A 16,865-nucleotide genomic window follows, 5' to 3' on the forward strand; every position below is an offset into this window, starting at 1 on the left:
AGCCTCTAAAAGTCTCTAAAAAGTAAATAAGACCATATGAACCACCCTGTAGCACTGCATGTGAATACAAATTGTATTTAAGCTGTGGCGAAACTAAATCGGCTATGCTTTGGCAATCGTGTTGAATTTGTGAAAGATATTTATGTTTTTTTTCAACAAATATACATACAAATTTTTCAAAATCTATATATATATATATGTAGAAGCATGCATACATACCGTTACATACCTCGGCATTCGTTTTTAGCAAAAGTTCGCAAAACATGCCAGCACTTTGCACACACCTCGAACTCCCAACACATGTCTGTATGTATGTATTGTGTATTGCAGCTGTGTTGAAGAGGGGACGAGGAGGTAGGTTGGTAAAAAATTTACATTCCGGAATTTGCATTCAATATCTAAACGTATGCAGCGTGCGATTGGCGCTCAGTTCTTTTACTTATTTTCTTGCTTGTTGTTGTTATTTTACCGATATTTCCCATTTGTTGTTGTTAGTATTTTACACCATTTTATTGTAATCAATTTTCGCAATTCGATTTTGATGTCATTGCGCGCGCGAAACCAAAGTTGGCAGCACTGATTCAACGCGTGAGAGGGTGTGTAGCCGTGGTAGAGGGGTGAAGAGGTGCTGTGTTATCTATCAGCTTTTTCTATCTAACCGAATAACAAATGTAAGCGCGCAAAATATGATGGCACGCAAACAATAAAGAAATAGAAAATAAAAAATAGAAAACGAAAAAAAGTGGAAAATCCAAACCAACGAAAGTTGATCAAAAGAAAACAAAGAAGAATGCAGAAAAAGCGCAACGCGAAATAAACTGAATAAAATATTGTTTGCGCACAAAGCGCGCATAGCGAAGGCAACTAACTTTTCCAATGTACAACGTATTTGCATTTGCGTTAATCCCCGCAAGGAGGACGAGACAAAAGCAACGGGGAAATTGCGGCGATAAATATCCTTTGATGGGCGTATAAATTACAAGCGCTTTGCTAATGGAATTATTTGCAAGTATCGCATTGTACACTTATTCGTTTTCTGGAGGCGTCTAAGGGTCTTGAGTGGAGTCGACACAGTACCTTGCGTTTAATTTACCCAAATCATACTTGTAGAAGTTCAATGAGCTTCAATGAGGTGCTTTTATGAAACACTCAGTTAGCTTTCATAGCAGATTTCATTGAAAGTTGTAAATTCAATAAGTTTTAATAAGTCCCTTATTATGGAAAACTCAATCAGCTTTCGTAGGAGCTTTCATCGAAAGCAAGATGGAATTAATACGTTGCGTTAAACTCGTTCAACTGAAACTTGTCAAACTTCAGTAAGCTTTTATATGAGCTTTATGATGAAAAACTCAGTAAGCTTTCCTTGGAGCTTTCATCGAAACTGGTATTGAATTTGTCAATCGCATTAAAAAGAAGTCTATCAAATATAACTTTTGTACGCCAAAAGCAAACCCATAGATTTTAATCGTCTGCTTGATTCCAAATACTTAACAGAAAAAGCGGGCTCAGGGACTGTCAGTGCCTTCGTGTTGTTTAATTGTAGGAATATGAGTCAATCTTATACTTTATACTTAAACTTTTCAACCCCACTGCCAACTTGCCAACTTTAAAAGAGCAGTCGAGTTTCTGATATGATCTTAAGTCTTTTAATTCGACAAATATATTTATGATTTCTTTAAAATTCTAAGTACAAGCTGAGAATCTTGAATGAAAACGAAATCTATAAACTAAGCAATCAGATCAACAAAGGGCTTTTCATAGCACAAATCAAAGTATCTATCGATCGTCGATGAACCGAGTACTTTCCAATAAATTCCGATCTGGACTTATATTTATTCGTGAATATCTAAGAAAATCCTCTCTTTTATCTGGATAATGAAATATTTATATACTTGATTAAAACAGGTGGTAGTATGTTGACCTGATTTATAGTGCTAATCCCATCTACTTTACACATAACGGTATTTGATTTTGCATTCCTGCAACTTTTCCAAGAAATATCGGACAACTAATGTATTATTACACCATTGAGAGTGTAGGCTTTGAAATGCATTGTCTACTAATCCAGTGGGACTCACGCATTTTCCTATGGGGTAAAATTTGCAATAAAATATCTAAATTACACACAAACACACTAGCAAAGTGTTAATAATCTTGCTAACCTATGTATGTGCGCCAAAGACGATGCGTCAACTCGATTGTCACATTACACCAACACATAAATATAAACATACGTACATACATACACATATACTGATTGCACGTAGTTGAGCCATAGCAACTGTCTTCCCATTGACATTTGGGATTTGTGGCAATTCGTATGCAATGAGTGCTACAAGCTGCCAAACAGAGCCGCCATACATGTCGAACTACAACAGGCTGTATATAGAAGTATATATATAAATCAATATAAGTACATATATCTATGTAAAGTTTAGCGGTTACTGCAATTGCATAGCTCCTTTACTAGATAAACGCACTTACGCAGATATATACATATATACATTCGTATATATAGATATACGCGAATACTTATCCAACCAATTGCCGAGACAATACGCTCCACGTCGCTATTTCACACACACACACACACTCACTCTCTCGAACACACTGTTGCAATCAACATTCTGGATGTGCGACGCGTTCACGCGCTTAGAATGCGAATTAGGCGCAACCAACAAATATTTGCTTGCTGCAAAATGCACTTGAAATTTCGCAATCTTGACAACAAAAACACAGAAACAATGCAATTACACTAACAACACTAGTCAGCAAATGCATACTTAGAAACAAGATAACAGGCGATAACAACAGCTTTCGCGCGACAAGCAGAGGAAAAAAGGTGTGCCCACACACACACACACACATACATACATACAGACATCAGCACTGACACCTACACAAACATAGTTATGCAATAATAGCAACAACAACAACAACAACGCATGTTGCAACGGTTGCAGGAAATGATGAATGGCACTCGAGGAGCGTAAACAAAGTGCGCGTGCAGAGTGGAGCGCAACAAAGTTTTTGAGAAATGGTTTGCCGCTGTTGGCGCTTTGGTGCTTTGGCATGTTGCAGCTGCTACACTACATCCGTACACCAGCAAGCACACAAACATACAAACTCAATTTCATAAATAAGCCTCACACATACCCGTACACTTGCAACATATTTTTGTGAGTTTGTATGTACCGTTTTGGCGCTGCGATGGCTCAATTCTGACAATTCCGGTTGGTAATGGATTTTTGAAATTGAACTTTGTCGCCGGCGTAGTTCATACGAGTCCCTCGGGCGTAATATTACAAAAGTGTTTTAAGCATGCGGTTGCATTGTGTTGATTTTTTAATAATTTATTATTTTATTTGTTGACACTACTTGCTGTTGTTAATGGGAGAATTAGATAGAAGACGAAAAAAAATAAAACTAAAAGAATTTTCACGGCTCTGGGCAGACAACTACAGTGTATTAGTTGGGGGCTAGAGCTTCAATACGGGATATGAGTTAAAAATTGTAAAAATACTAATGCCTAGTGTACAAAGATCAACTGCTTTGGAAGAACTACGTCGATGAATTCAACATTAAGATTATACTACAATGTGTAATATTCGAAGGATGGGTAGGTAGGTAAGTAGGTACGAAGGCTTTTCCCTAAGAAGGAAACACACTTGGACAATAAGACAGTCGTGATGACAAAAAATTTAACCCCTTAACTTAAATTTAAGAATCGACCACAAATCTGTGGATGCCTTTTACTTCTATATCCGCTAATTCGCTAGGATGCCCAAAAGAGTGAGATCCAAGGAACTTTTTCCTAGATCTCGCATCACCAAAATAAAATGTTGGGAAAATTCATATTGGAATAGGATGACCAAGCAGCTAGTATCCGGTAAAATTGTTAGTTTGAACGCGTGAATCCCGATGGGACAGTAGCCAGTTAGAATTCCTATGACTAGAGAAAGATTGACCTTGATAAGGGCGAAGAGTTCCTTTGACCTCTTGCGATTTAGTTTGGTAATTTGGTGGGATAAGTCACTAAAAACTGAGTTTTGTGGGTCGCTTTTATATGATTTCTGCTAATGAGCCCTATTAAAGCAACATTTTGGGTCAAAACATTTTTGTCTCGCTGATCGCTGATTACTTCAAAAAAATATGTTCTACGAGACGAAACTTAGTTCAAAGCAACAATTTCCTACATACGAAGATAAATCCATTTGAGAATGAGGGTATTCAATGCTCTAGATGAGAGTTTCTCCTGACGGCCTAATTTAGTCTCTATACACTATTATCTAGTTGCATTCAATATGTTCATGAACCAAGGTTAGTAAACTGTTGGGACTGAAAACACATCAAAAACTAATAACCAAAAAGCTATCTTCTTGTTTCTCTTTTCCATCTCCATCTTCTCGGTATGAGAAAAGTATACGGAAACCATGCTGCCGATACCTTCGTCAGAAAAAGCCCACATAAGGTATGAGAAGCTACCATGAGAAGCGATATAAAGTAGTAATACTATTTTCGAATCTTACCATGGATGAACATCGTGTATGCAGACGAATCCATATTATGAATAAGAACTCTGTTGACAGACGTCCAGAACATAATATATTTATGGAGAGAGGCTATGGGATACTGTAGTAAAACGTTTGGAGAAATGAATTATCCAACAGTGAAGAAGTTCAAATAACAAAAGCTGAAGTTGCCTAAGAACTCGGACCTAACTGATCAAATTGCAATATAATGGCAATTCTCTAGCATCCAAGAGGAAGTTGAAACAAATTTAGGATCCACTCGAACATATATCTTGGTTTCTTCGAGCAGAAATATCTACGACACATTTCGTGACCATGTAACGTTTGGGGTTTTGAATATCATATTTCATAGAACTAGCGGATGTTAAAGATTCATGAAGATGTCGGAAACATAGTTTAGTAAATTGAAGAGTAAGAAATTCGCTATCGAAATTTAGTGCTTTTGTTGTATATGAACACTACTGACGCAATATTTCAATACTATTGGATTTTTTAGAGGGAAATTCTTATGACTCATTGATATGTCTATAGAGCTTAAAATTCTGATATTTGATATTTTTCCCATGTACATTAAGAGATTAATTTACAACGAAAAATTCTACGAAATTATTCATGCATTTTCTACGCAGACAATTGAGAGTAGAGGTGACAACATTTTTCAACTAATTCAGAGTATCAATAAACCAAAGCTTACATGTTTATATCTCACGGGAAAAAAATTACTCTTTTCACTTTTTTATAATACTGATACTTTGAGTTGTTGGTAGTACTGGTTAGCACGTGGTCCAACTTAACTAAAAATAAACAAATAAATAAAAAAAACAAACGAATGATACCATCAGTGTAGTCACCTCATGACTTGCGAATTGGCCACAAATATTTCAAGTTTAAGTACGCACACATACAAACCTACATATTTACAAAAACACACAGTAAAGATACATGCATTGACATGTGATAATGGATATTTATATTATATAAATATATATTTATCTGTCTACACTTGAATATTGAAATTCTCTCAGCCATACACAGCGTAGAGTAACTAACAACTATATGCAGGTGCTAATATGCTGATTACACAAATAACAACCCAACTAATCAGTCATCATTGATGAGTTGCCTTTTTGGTAAAACAACAAAACGGACAGAAAGTGAAAAATTTATTTTAGTAATATTTAAATACTAAAATGAGAAAAACTGTGAGAAAATACTTAACTAAATGCAGTCGTAAATAGTTTAGCACATAAAATAATAAATCTCATGAGAAGCATTTACTTTAACAAAAGTGATTTTAGTTGTGTTTTAAGTAACATCACATTTTTATAAACCATTTGAGAACTAGTGAGTTGAGTCATTTCCAAGTTTGAGTCATAAATGTCGTTTTCTTAAAGCAATATACACAGATTTCTAAATGTTTGACAAGTTATTGTTTACAAAAATTTATTATATTACAATTACTACACAGTGTTGTATCTCACAGAGGGTCGCTATTATTATTATCAAATTACAAATTACTACTACTATTTTCAATTACAAATTAACAAATTTCAAACCAGGCCCATAGATTTTATACATTTTTTTGAAAAGTTTTCTAGTGTCAAAAATATACTTGGATGGATCCAATGACAGCAAAAAGAAAAGTATCAGCTGGAATATGAATTCAAGATCTATTCGAATCTATTGTTCGAATTATGACTACAATGCGCATAAACAAATCTCTTTGAATTGTTGCTTATTTCTCATCATTATTGAGCAAATTTTCGCATGACTAAATGAGAATTGGGAACAAACCGCCGCTAAATATTAAAAAAAAAATATTTATTAAAGCGATAAAACAATTAATTATACATCAATGAACTTGAAGCAAATTAAAATATGATATTTTGTATACATTCAACAGAAACAAAAATATCTATGTATATAAATTCTAATATTCTTAAGCAAAATAGTACTGGAACATAACAATCAAATTGGCAATGACAAGGTAAGGTTAAGTAATTTTCTATAGTGCACAGATTTAAACAAAATAAAAAACAATAAATACCGTGATCGTAAGTGAACATAAATTTTAAAACTAATTAAATCTTACTCGATTGATCCTCAAATTATCCAGTATACAAAGCAGTAACTTTAAATACCCTTAATAAAATGAAATCTGTATTTTATTTTATTTTATTTTATTTTATTTTATTTTATTTTATTTTATTTTATTTTATTTTATTTTATTTTATTTTATTTTATTTTATTTTATTTTATTTTATTTTATTTTATTTTATTTTATTTTATTTCATTTTATTTTATTTTATTTTATTTTATTTTATTTTATTTTATTTTATTTTATTTTATTTTATTATTTTTTTTTTTCATTTCGTTTTTTGTCTATTTTTTGCTATTCATATCAACAAATGTAAGTAACTCACCTGGAAAACAATTTTGCTTGAATTTCTGTAAAACTGACTCAGTTTCGTTGCAAAAATTTCTATTCCACTTTGAGTAGATGTAGCTGCGTGAAGTAGTGAAAAAATACCAATAATAACATTAAACTCGTAATTGAAAAAGTACAGTGAAAAACACAATAAATTCATAAAATGCTGTAAGTATACATAAGTGTGTATATAAGAAGCACTAGACAACAACAATAACTAATGAAAATGTTACAAATTGCTAGAGTCAATAACAAAGTAGAAAAACGTAAAATTTAGACTTAAAATTATTGTTGAAGGCAAAAAAAACACAAAATAGTATGCCCGCGCGCACATAACAACCGAACGAAAAGTAGCGCGCACACGCATACACAGACACGCGCGCGCCACACACAAGCGAGTGTAGGCTTTAGAAACACTAAACCGAAAGCGAAAACGTTGAGAAAATCGCGAACTGCAACGGATTCGAAAACTCTATTGCAACGCACGAAAAGTCACTTATACAAACGCAGACACACACAGACAGTTTCATTGTCGTATGTATGTTATGTATGCAATGCAGCGCATATGAAGAAAAACAATTTAAGACATTCGCGAACACAAATTGCATAAAATTAAATAAATTATGGAAAATGAATTTTCGAAAACAGAAAATCACATTTGTGAATACTTCAAACGGTAGCGTGCAGGCGTCTCGCGTCGTTGCCGCGCACACAAACAAATTTCGGCAAAATTTTTTCTTACTACGCAAGTCAAATGTTGCACTTTATATTCGGCTACACTTCATTTGTTCACTTTTTATTTCACTATTTTTCTTTGTTTAGTCGCAACTGGCTTAGTTGGAACGTCAGGAGATATTCAGAACCTTACCGCAGCGCAGCCAAAAACAGACTCAACTTTGCTGGAGTCCGCAACGACCACAACACCTGCAGCGGCGGCCTGGCCGACAGCCAGCAACACCTGAACGCGCAATAAAAAGCACAAAAAATGGCTAAAGCAGTGACTGCGCGCAGCTGTCAGCGACGCGCTCGACCGCGCTGCGCAAATTAGCAACAACAGCGACGACGCAGCGCGCGCTGTAAGTTAAGCGGCGGCGACGACGGCGTCGGTGCGGATGAGCAACCTCGCCTAAACGGATTAGGATCGTACAAAGATCGGTTTGTTGTTATTATTTGTTGTTGTTGTTGTTTTATTGTTATTGTTGTTGGTGTTGTTGCTTTCACATATGAGCGCTGTTGTTTACAGCGTTATCCTCTGCTGCTGCTGAACGCTGCTAATTAACAGCGGCTAACAGCGTCGCACGATTCTACTATTCGCTTTGTTGTAGTTGTTGTTGTTGTTGTTTTTCGCTTTTTTAACTCGTTTTTCTTTCGTAGTGACTTCGTGTCGCTGACAGTTGTATTGTTTATCTATTTATTTCGCTGAAGTGTGTACGCTTGCGCACGCTTGTGTGTATTTACAAACATTTAAATAATTTAAGGTTAATGTTGTTGTTAATTTTATTGTTGCTCTTGTTATTCATGTCATTGCATTGTAATTATTATTATTTATTTATTATTGTTGTTGTCACATCATCTCACGTCCCACAGATATTATCGGTAAGCGTTTAAAATTTCTCAAAATCTCTTAGCCGCCTGCGCATTAGCATCAAATCTCCGGTGAGTAATAATGACACTTGTTTGGGGTTATGCACGTTCATGCTGTGTACGTTGTGACATTTTTAATAGCTCAAAACACACAAATTTTTTCGGTTGACTGTCGCGACGTAATAAAGCGCATCATTGAAAATGCAAGTGCCGAAATAAAATTTTATAACTTTTATGGTTTTTTTTTTATTTTCGAATAAAATTTGGAACGTTTTCATGTTCTACAAGACCTTGAAAGGATAGCTTAGCTTTGACCTTATCCGTGGTACGTTGCTACAGTATTTACCGCTTAATTGCACTTAAAATATTATGTAATTTAATAATTGGGCCAATTAACGCTTACTATTTTAACTGAAGCAATATTAGTCCATGGCTTCCAACCAATTATCAAGAGACAACAAATCCAACACGAATGTGAGAGGGACATCTCAGGTCTTGGAACACCAATGGCCACTGTATGATCAAAATTCTTTCACTCCATCTAGATAAAACTTGGAGAAAAATTTAAAAGCTCATTCGTCAAAGCGTTGGATCACCAAAAGTCAAAATCTAATCACCAATTGATAACTTATTAATGATATAGACTTACATATAACTAAAAAACACAACCAATTAGAATAAAATACGTACTCGTATGTATGTACATATGTACATATATACCCTTCTTCTAAGAAGGCGCTACAAGTAATCTTCATTTTATCGCCGGAACCAGCTCTCAGGCCAGTGGGCCCAAAACCTCCCGAGTCTGGAAAAAACTACGAACTAACGTGCCAAAAAGAGATCTAAGTCCCTAGCAAGAGGAGCACCAATGTCACTGCCGAGAAGCACAAGAGGTCCTATGCAGAGGTGACCCGTCACTTTTAATTTCATCATAAAAAATGCTCTCAACCAAACCACAAGCACTTACATTTCTCATGAAAGTCCAAGTCCAAACAAGCTCACGGAGCTTCCATCAAGTCACTATCGATGGCCATACACACTGGCGTTGTCATGATGGAATATTTACAACTTTTCTTCTATTGGTCATCGCTTCTGTGCAATTGTTTCTTTCAATTGTCGACAGTACAGGTGCGATTAAGAGTTTGCTCGTACGAGAGTATCTCATAGTGGATGATTCCGTGCCAATCCCTACAAACATATTGCAAAACTTTCCTGACCGTCAATCCCGATTTGGTCATCGTTTCTGTCGGCTCATGGGGATACAACCTCGATCGTTTTCACTTATCGTTGTCGTCAGTGAACCTTTTTGCAAGTAACAATCCGCTTCAGAATTGACCGATTTTGTTTCGATTTAATAGCGATTCACAGATGGAAATTCGGTCCACGGTTCTTTTTTTTCCAACCTTATTTAAATGATTCTAAACGGTTTTTTGTACAATAGTTAGCTTCTGAGCAATCGATATCGATCGATTTCCATTATTTGTATCGATATTTTCAACTACTTAGATTTAAAGCAAAAAATTGTTGCATTTATTCTGCCCTATATTCGGGTTTTCAAATTGTGGATTTTTTGTTCATTTATCATGTAAAAAATGGAACACATTCAAAGAGGTAATGTAGTATGTGTATAATGTTGAAATGTTAAGAGATAGCATTTTCTTCGAGAAAAGAAAGCGATGTTAGGTCGTCCATCCAAAGCATGGTTCATTTTTTAAAGTTACAGTTAAATTTCTAGTGGATACGTACGATAGAAAATCCTAGCAGACTGAACCGAACTCTACAATATTACAGAGGATTGAAGAAGAAATTGTTTTTTCATTATTCTACCAACTGTTTTAGGGTTCTTAAGCTAATTTAATCAAAAAATATATATTTTTTAATTCTAGACTGGCTCAATCTCTTAAGTATGATATACTTTTGGACTTGTCATTTAAAGAACCAACTGTTAGTTCAAGTTTTTTTATGAAAAATATATGTAAAATATAATATATAGGTTACATGTCAATTAACTTTTTAAGCGGAACAAATTAAAATAAAAACTATATTGATACAAATTTGGCAATTCTTAAAATAGCCGTTAATCTTCTTCCACATTCCATTGCATTAAAAACTGCATATGTATATGTACGTCTGCAATTCAGAGCACTTCATTCCCAAATGCATTATTCATAAAATCTGTATGTCACAATCACTTTTACACTCATACGGGCTGAAGGACAATCGCTTATTCATTCACAGTGCGTTATTATCTTTTTCCCCGCTTTAGTGCTGAAATTTCCGTATTCTTGAAATTAATGAGATTTACTGTTGCTGACGGCTAATAATGAGGCATTCTCTTATAACCTGATAAGCTGGACTGTCAACCTACATTTCTTGACATCTTCTTCATATTCTTCTTCGCCTCTTTTTTTTTACTCTTTCTCACTTTCACTTATAATACCAACATAAAAGCAGTCAATTGCACACTATTTATCCAGTTTATGCTGAGTAATGCAGTTTGCAATATTTTACTTTTTTTTATTTTAAATGGCGGTAAGTGGTGCGAGACAAAGGTAGAAACAAACAAATAAAACAACAATTTGAGACTTGTAATTAGCAATCAATTAACGACGAGCTGTCAAATAATAGTTGACAAATTAGGTGATGTCATCTTTTGAGGTATGAGCTGTTCTTAGCATATGTTAAGCGGCTTGGCCACGTTAAAAATCGTCCAATCTAATCTTCGAGCTTATAGGAACCATGTCCTGATTAAAGCAAATGATATACATAGTACGTTACATAAGGCTGAGATTCAACTACTAATGATAGTTGCATCTGTGAAACAATCGTTAGTGCTTGGAACCTTTAGAATGAAATAGGAGAAAATAAAAAAAAAAATTATCGTTAATATTATTCAAGTTATATTGATTTTAACATGAGTGAATATAAAGCATTATGCTGTTCCAATTATTTCATTCTATAAACATAGATAAGTTTGACTTGAAGACGAATTTATACCATTTGTGATTTTACTCTGAAAAGTTTGTTTACTAAACAGCCCAAACTCATTGAACTTTCTATAGATTAAATGAACCAGATCATATCACAAGATTATCTACTGGACAAAATGCCTGTACTGCAGAAGGTTTTGGATTTACATGCAAAAAACATCAAATATTAGAATAGAAACCCTGCACATTGTAAGATTTTTGGATCATATGTATCAAAAGAAAATATGAGAATATTGTCATTTCTCTTTAAAATTTAAATTTATTGCCATAACCATTGGAAAATTGTGGAACCACGTGCTATCACAATTGAACTATTGTCAAATTAGTGTCATTGAATTTGACATAGTGAAAACTCAAAAGAGAAATATGAAAAGTTCATTGATTATTTCTCCAAAGTAAATCAATAAATTTGGCCATATAAAGGAGCGCAAATTTGGTGTTGGATTTGTGGTGGGAGAGAGACTCCGTCGCCGAGTCCTGGCATTCACCCCGGTGGATGAACGTCTAGCCACAATCCGCATAAAAGCGAGGTTCTTCAACATATCGCTTATTTGCGCCCACGCCCCAACGGAAGAGAAGGACGATGTGACCAAAGATGCTTTCTATGAGTGCCTAGAACGTTCTTATGAGCGCTGCCCCCGCCACGATGTCAAAATCGTGCTTGGCGATTTTAACGCCAGGGTGGGTAAAGAAGGTGTATTTGGTACAACAGTCGGAAAATTCAGCCTCCATGACGAAACATCGCCAAACGGCCTGAGGCTGATCGACTTCGCTGGGGCCCGAAATATGGTCGTCTGTAGTGCCAGATTCCTGCATAAGAAAATACACCAAGCTACTTGGCTGTCTCCTGATCGAAACACGCGTAACCAAATCGATCACGTTGTGATAGACGGAAAACATGTCTCCAGTGTTTTAGACGTGCGTACGCTCCGAGGACCAAATATAGACTCGGACCATTATCTGGTTGCAGCGAAGAACGCCCGTCAACAAACACAAGGAAGGTTCGACAGCGAAAAGCTGCAATCGCAACAGACAGCCACGAAATACTCTACTCGACTTGCACTCCTGCTCTCTGAGAGCACTCATCAGCATCTCGGTATAAGGGAACTGTGGAACGGCATCTCAAACTCACTCATTTTTACGAAAAAATGAAGCGACTTAACGAAGGTTTCAAGACCGGAGCATCCTCATGTAGAGACCAAGATGGTAATCTGGTAACCGATGTTCAGGGCATACTGGGATTATGGAGGGAACACTTCTCCGACCTGCTGAATGGCAGTAAAAGTACAACATCAGGAGATGGCGAACCCGATTCCCCAATCGATGACGATGGAATAAATATTCCATTACCTGACCATGAAGAAATTCGAATAGCAATTACCCGCCTGAAGAACAACAAAGCGGCAGGGGCCGATAGATTACCGGCTGAGCTATTCAAATACGGCGGCGAAGAACTGATAAGGTGCATGCATCAGCTTCTTTGCAAAATATGGTCGGAAAAAAGCATGCCTTACGACTGGAATCTCAGTGTGCTCTGCTCAATCCATAAAAAGGGAGATCCCACAAACTGTGTCAATTACCGTGGGATAAGCCTCCTAAATATCGCCTATAAGATTCTATCGAGAGTACTGTGTGAAAGACTTAAGCCCACCGTCAACAAACTGATTGGACCTTATCAGTGTGGCTTTAAACCTGGAAAATCCACCATGGACCAGATATTCACCACGCGCCAAATCTTGGAGAAGACCCGTGAAAATAGGATCGACACACACCACCTTTTTGTCGATTTTAAAGCTGCTTTCGACAGCACGAATAGGAGCTGCCTTTATGCCGCGATGTCTGAATTTGGTATCCCCGCAAAACTAATACGGCTGTGTAAGTTGACGTTGAGCAACACCAAAAGCTCCGTCATGATTGGGAAGGACCTCTCCGAGCCGTTCGATACCAAACGAGGTTTCAGACAAGGTGACTCACTATCGTGCGACTTCTTTAACTTAATGTTGGAAAAAATAATACGAGCTGCAGAGCTAAATAGAGAAGGTACAATCTTCTACAAGAGTGTACAGCTCCTGGCGTACGCCAATAATATTGATATCATCGGAAGCAACAACCGCGCCGTTTGTTCTGCTTTTTCCCGCATGGATAAGGAGGCGAAGCGAATGGGTCTGGAGGTGAATGAGGACAAGACGAAATATCTCCTGTCATCAAGCAAACAGTCGGCACACTCGCGTCTTGGCTCTCACGTCACTGTTGACAGTCATAACTTTGAAGTAGTATATAGTTTCGTATATCTGGGAACCAGTATCAACAACACCAACAAGTGCTACTTTGGACTGAGTAGGCAATTGAACAGTAAAGTCCTCTCTCGACGAACCAAAATCAAACTCTCCAAGTCGCTTATCATTCCCGTCCTGCTTTATGGTGCAGAAGCTTGGACGATGTCAACATCAGATGAGACGACACTAGGAGTTTTCGAGAGGAAAATTTTGCGCAAGATTTATGGTACTCAGAACATTGGCAACGGCGAATACCGCAGACGATGGAACGATGAGCTGTACGATGACATTGACATAGTTTAGCGAATAAAAAAAGAGCGGCTACACTGGCTAGGTCATGTTGTTCGAATGGACAAGAGTGCTACAGCTCTGAAAGTGTTCGATGCAGTACCCGCCGGAGGAAGCCGAGGAAGGGGAAGGCCTCCACTCCGTTGAATGGACCAGGTGGAGAGCGACCTGGTTACACTTGGAATCTCCAACTGGCGCCGAACTGCGAAGGAAAGAGAAGAGTGGCGCGCTCTCATCGATTCGGCTATAACCGGCTAAACGGTTGAACGCCAATAACATACATACAAATCATTAATATCAGATAAACGGGTTTTACAGTTTTTCAAAAAAAATATAAGCAAAATTGAAGTAAATTTAAAGTAATGATTGCAACAATTTTATATATACTAAAATCACCGAACGAATTCTGTACATTTAAGAAAACATGTAAGGGCATATATATGTATGTGTGTATATACAGAATGTAAGCGCAATAATTGATACTCATATCACATTACAAGTGTCCACATAAATAAATTGGAATTTATATATGCATATATATGTATGTATGTTTCCATTTGCCACAGGCAGCACTTTCGCGCTGCTGCTCAGCTGCTCAGCATTCAACGCATCCGAAATTAATTGGCTCGTTTTGTGACTGCAAACAAAACTCAATGAGAATTTTAATGCTGCCAGTGGATGCGGTCACAGCAAAGAATCGCCGCTGATGTGGAGTGACAGTGGCTGATGAAGCGACTTTATTTTGGAGTAATTGCTTGTTCTTCCCCGGAATGAGTCAGCCAATTGCAGCAGCGGCGGCCTGAAGCCTTTATTACTTACAGCCATGCATATTTAAATTTATGTGTGTAGTATGTATGCATGTAAGAAATAAATGTAAATGTAGTTATGTGCAGTCAGGTGTAAACATATGTATGTAAGACCCATCTGTATTTCTCACGAGCAAATTTTAACAAACAAATATACAATCAATCACACACACAAAAGTGGATATGCATGCGCAAATATGTTAATTACATTTGTCGGTATGTTTGCCAGAGAATTCTTTTAAGGATCCGCAGGAATTATTTCGATAGCAAATCATAAATCAATGTGTGACTGACGGTGCGCTTAGCAAATTGACTGACGGACTGCTGAGCTGATGGACTGCTGAGCTGATGGACTGCTGAGTTTGTTGGACTCTTGCACTGTTGGACTTGTGAACTTATAAACTTTTTATGCAAATGTTCTTACATACGCACATACATACAAACATACAAATCTACTTGTTGAAAGGAGTGTCGCACATTAATTTGTGCAATCAACAAAAAATTACAAGAAACAATCGTCACGTACGCGAGTAAACCGCATTCGAATGCGCAAACTGCACGAGTCCATGCAAAAATGCCGACAGTAAAAATATTCTATCTACAAATATATGCAGATAGCATTCAATCCAATTTTTTATACTCATTGGCTAAATGTTCAAGCATATATATATACATATATATACATATGTATGTTGCATGTATTCACATGTTGTTGTCAATTTGCATTTAAGTAATTCATTACTCGTCTGTAATTAGTCAAGCACTCGTAATTCATTATTCGATAATTATACTCAATAATTACAAGCCATTTTTATTGTTCACAATTGAAGTTACATTGATATAGACATATATTTGCATTGTAGAATGTCTTTTGTATTATGAGGAAGAAATTCGGAAAAATTCCGCTTTTTCACAAATCCAATTCAAAGCCAATCTTTAGTTTAACTGTATTTAATTGTCAGATCTTATTTAACAGTTCAAGTAAAAAAGAAAATCCAAGCAAGGTATTCAAATGATTTTCGATGACTTTAAAAAAACAAAGAAGTTTAAAGTCTGTTTCCACCGAAGTGGAACCACATTTACCCCTCAGATTAAAAAGCCTAACAGCTATTTCCCACGGAAAAGACAAAGGTTTCCATCGAATTCGGATGTCTGTCTCAAGCTATAACTTGAGTAAAAATTAAGATATCTTGATGAAACTTGGCACCATAAGAAGGTTTCACTTCCATGCCCACCAAATGTCAAAAACCCATAGCAAATTATGAAAGCTATAAAATTTTATACAAAGGATTGCACAAAGAAGAGTCATATTTGGATGTATTTTTTTATTTTTTTTTTGGAAAGTTGGTTTCCTCTTCCCTTACTAAGTTTATTCAACATGCATATCTCGTAAACTACTAGATCTACATCAACTAAACTTTTTAGTGTCGTTTCCTTCACACTTCCTTATAACCACGCTTACCTCCCATACAAAGGTTATGTTGAAAACTACTAAAATTAAAATTATTTAGTTCAGTAAGGAAAAACACCAAAAATCTAACGCTGGTTAGGTCATGTTGTTCGAATGAATGAAAGTAATCCAGCTTTGAAAGTGTTCGATGCAGTACCCGCTGTTGGAAGACGAGGAAGAGGAAGACCTCCACTCCGTTGGAAAGACCAGGTGGAGAAGGACCTGGCTTGACTTGGTATCACCAATTGGCGCCAAACAATGAGAAGGAAGAACGAATGGCGTGCTGTTGTAAACTCGGCTAAGCGTAAGCGTTGTCTACGTCAGTTAGAAAGAGGATTCTGTTCGTTTCGATTAAATTAGGTCCCTAATTTAGAAGCGTTTTGGCCATTAAAATATGTTCTCAGTCTAAGGTCAGTTTTACTTCAAATTTCATGGTAAAGATGGCATAGAAGGGCTACACTCAAATTTGTATACCAAATTTGAAATGGGTCAAAACCATATCTCAGAAACT

The 16,865-nt window shown here is 36.4% G+C and overlaps 2 protein-coding genes across 4 annotated transcripts in view; both read right to left on the reverse strand.

The window, feature by feature from the left end:
• LOC105213186 (fatty acyl-CoA reductase wat) overlaps window positions 1-7,255 on the reverse strand; it is a 113,204-nt gene extending 105,949 nt beyond the window's left edge. Inside the window, exon 1 of the mRNA XM_029040908.2 lies at window positions 6,956-7,255. Coding sequence (XP_028896741.1) covers window positions 6,956-7,120 — 165 coding nt within the window. The 5' untranslated portion in view covers window positions 7,121-7,255. The remainder of the gene's footprint in view (window positions 1-6,955) is intronic.
• Window positions 1-7,759, reverse strand: part of LOC105217799 (lachesin) — a 329,292-nt gene extending 321,533 nt beyond the window's left edge. For 2 of the 3 annotated variants that reach the window (XM_054225243.1, XM_054225236.1), the window contains exon 1: window positions 6,956-7,033. The gene's annotated coding sequence lies outside the window, so the exon portion shown is untranslated. Of the gene's footprint in view, window positions 1-6,955; window positions 7,039-7,702 lie in introns of those variants that run through there. The other variant, XM_054225237.1, reaches the window with a different exon arrangement.
• Between the last annotated feature and the right edge of the window lie 9,106 nt (window positions 7,760-16,865).

This window comes from Zeugodacus cucurbitae, chromosome 2, assembly GCF_028554725.1.
Source record: "Zeugodacus cucurbitae isolate PBARC_wt_2022May chromosome 2, idZeuCucr1.2, whole genome shotgun sequence".
Taxonomy (NCBI): domain Eukaryota; kingdom Metazoa; phylum Arthropoda; class Insecta; order Diptera; family Tephritidae; genus Zeugodacus; species Zeugodacus cucurbitae.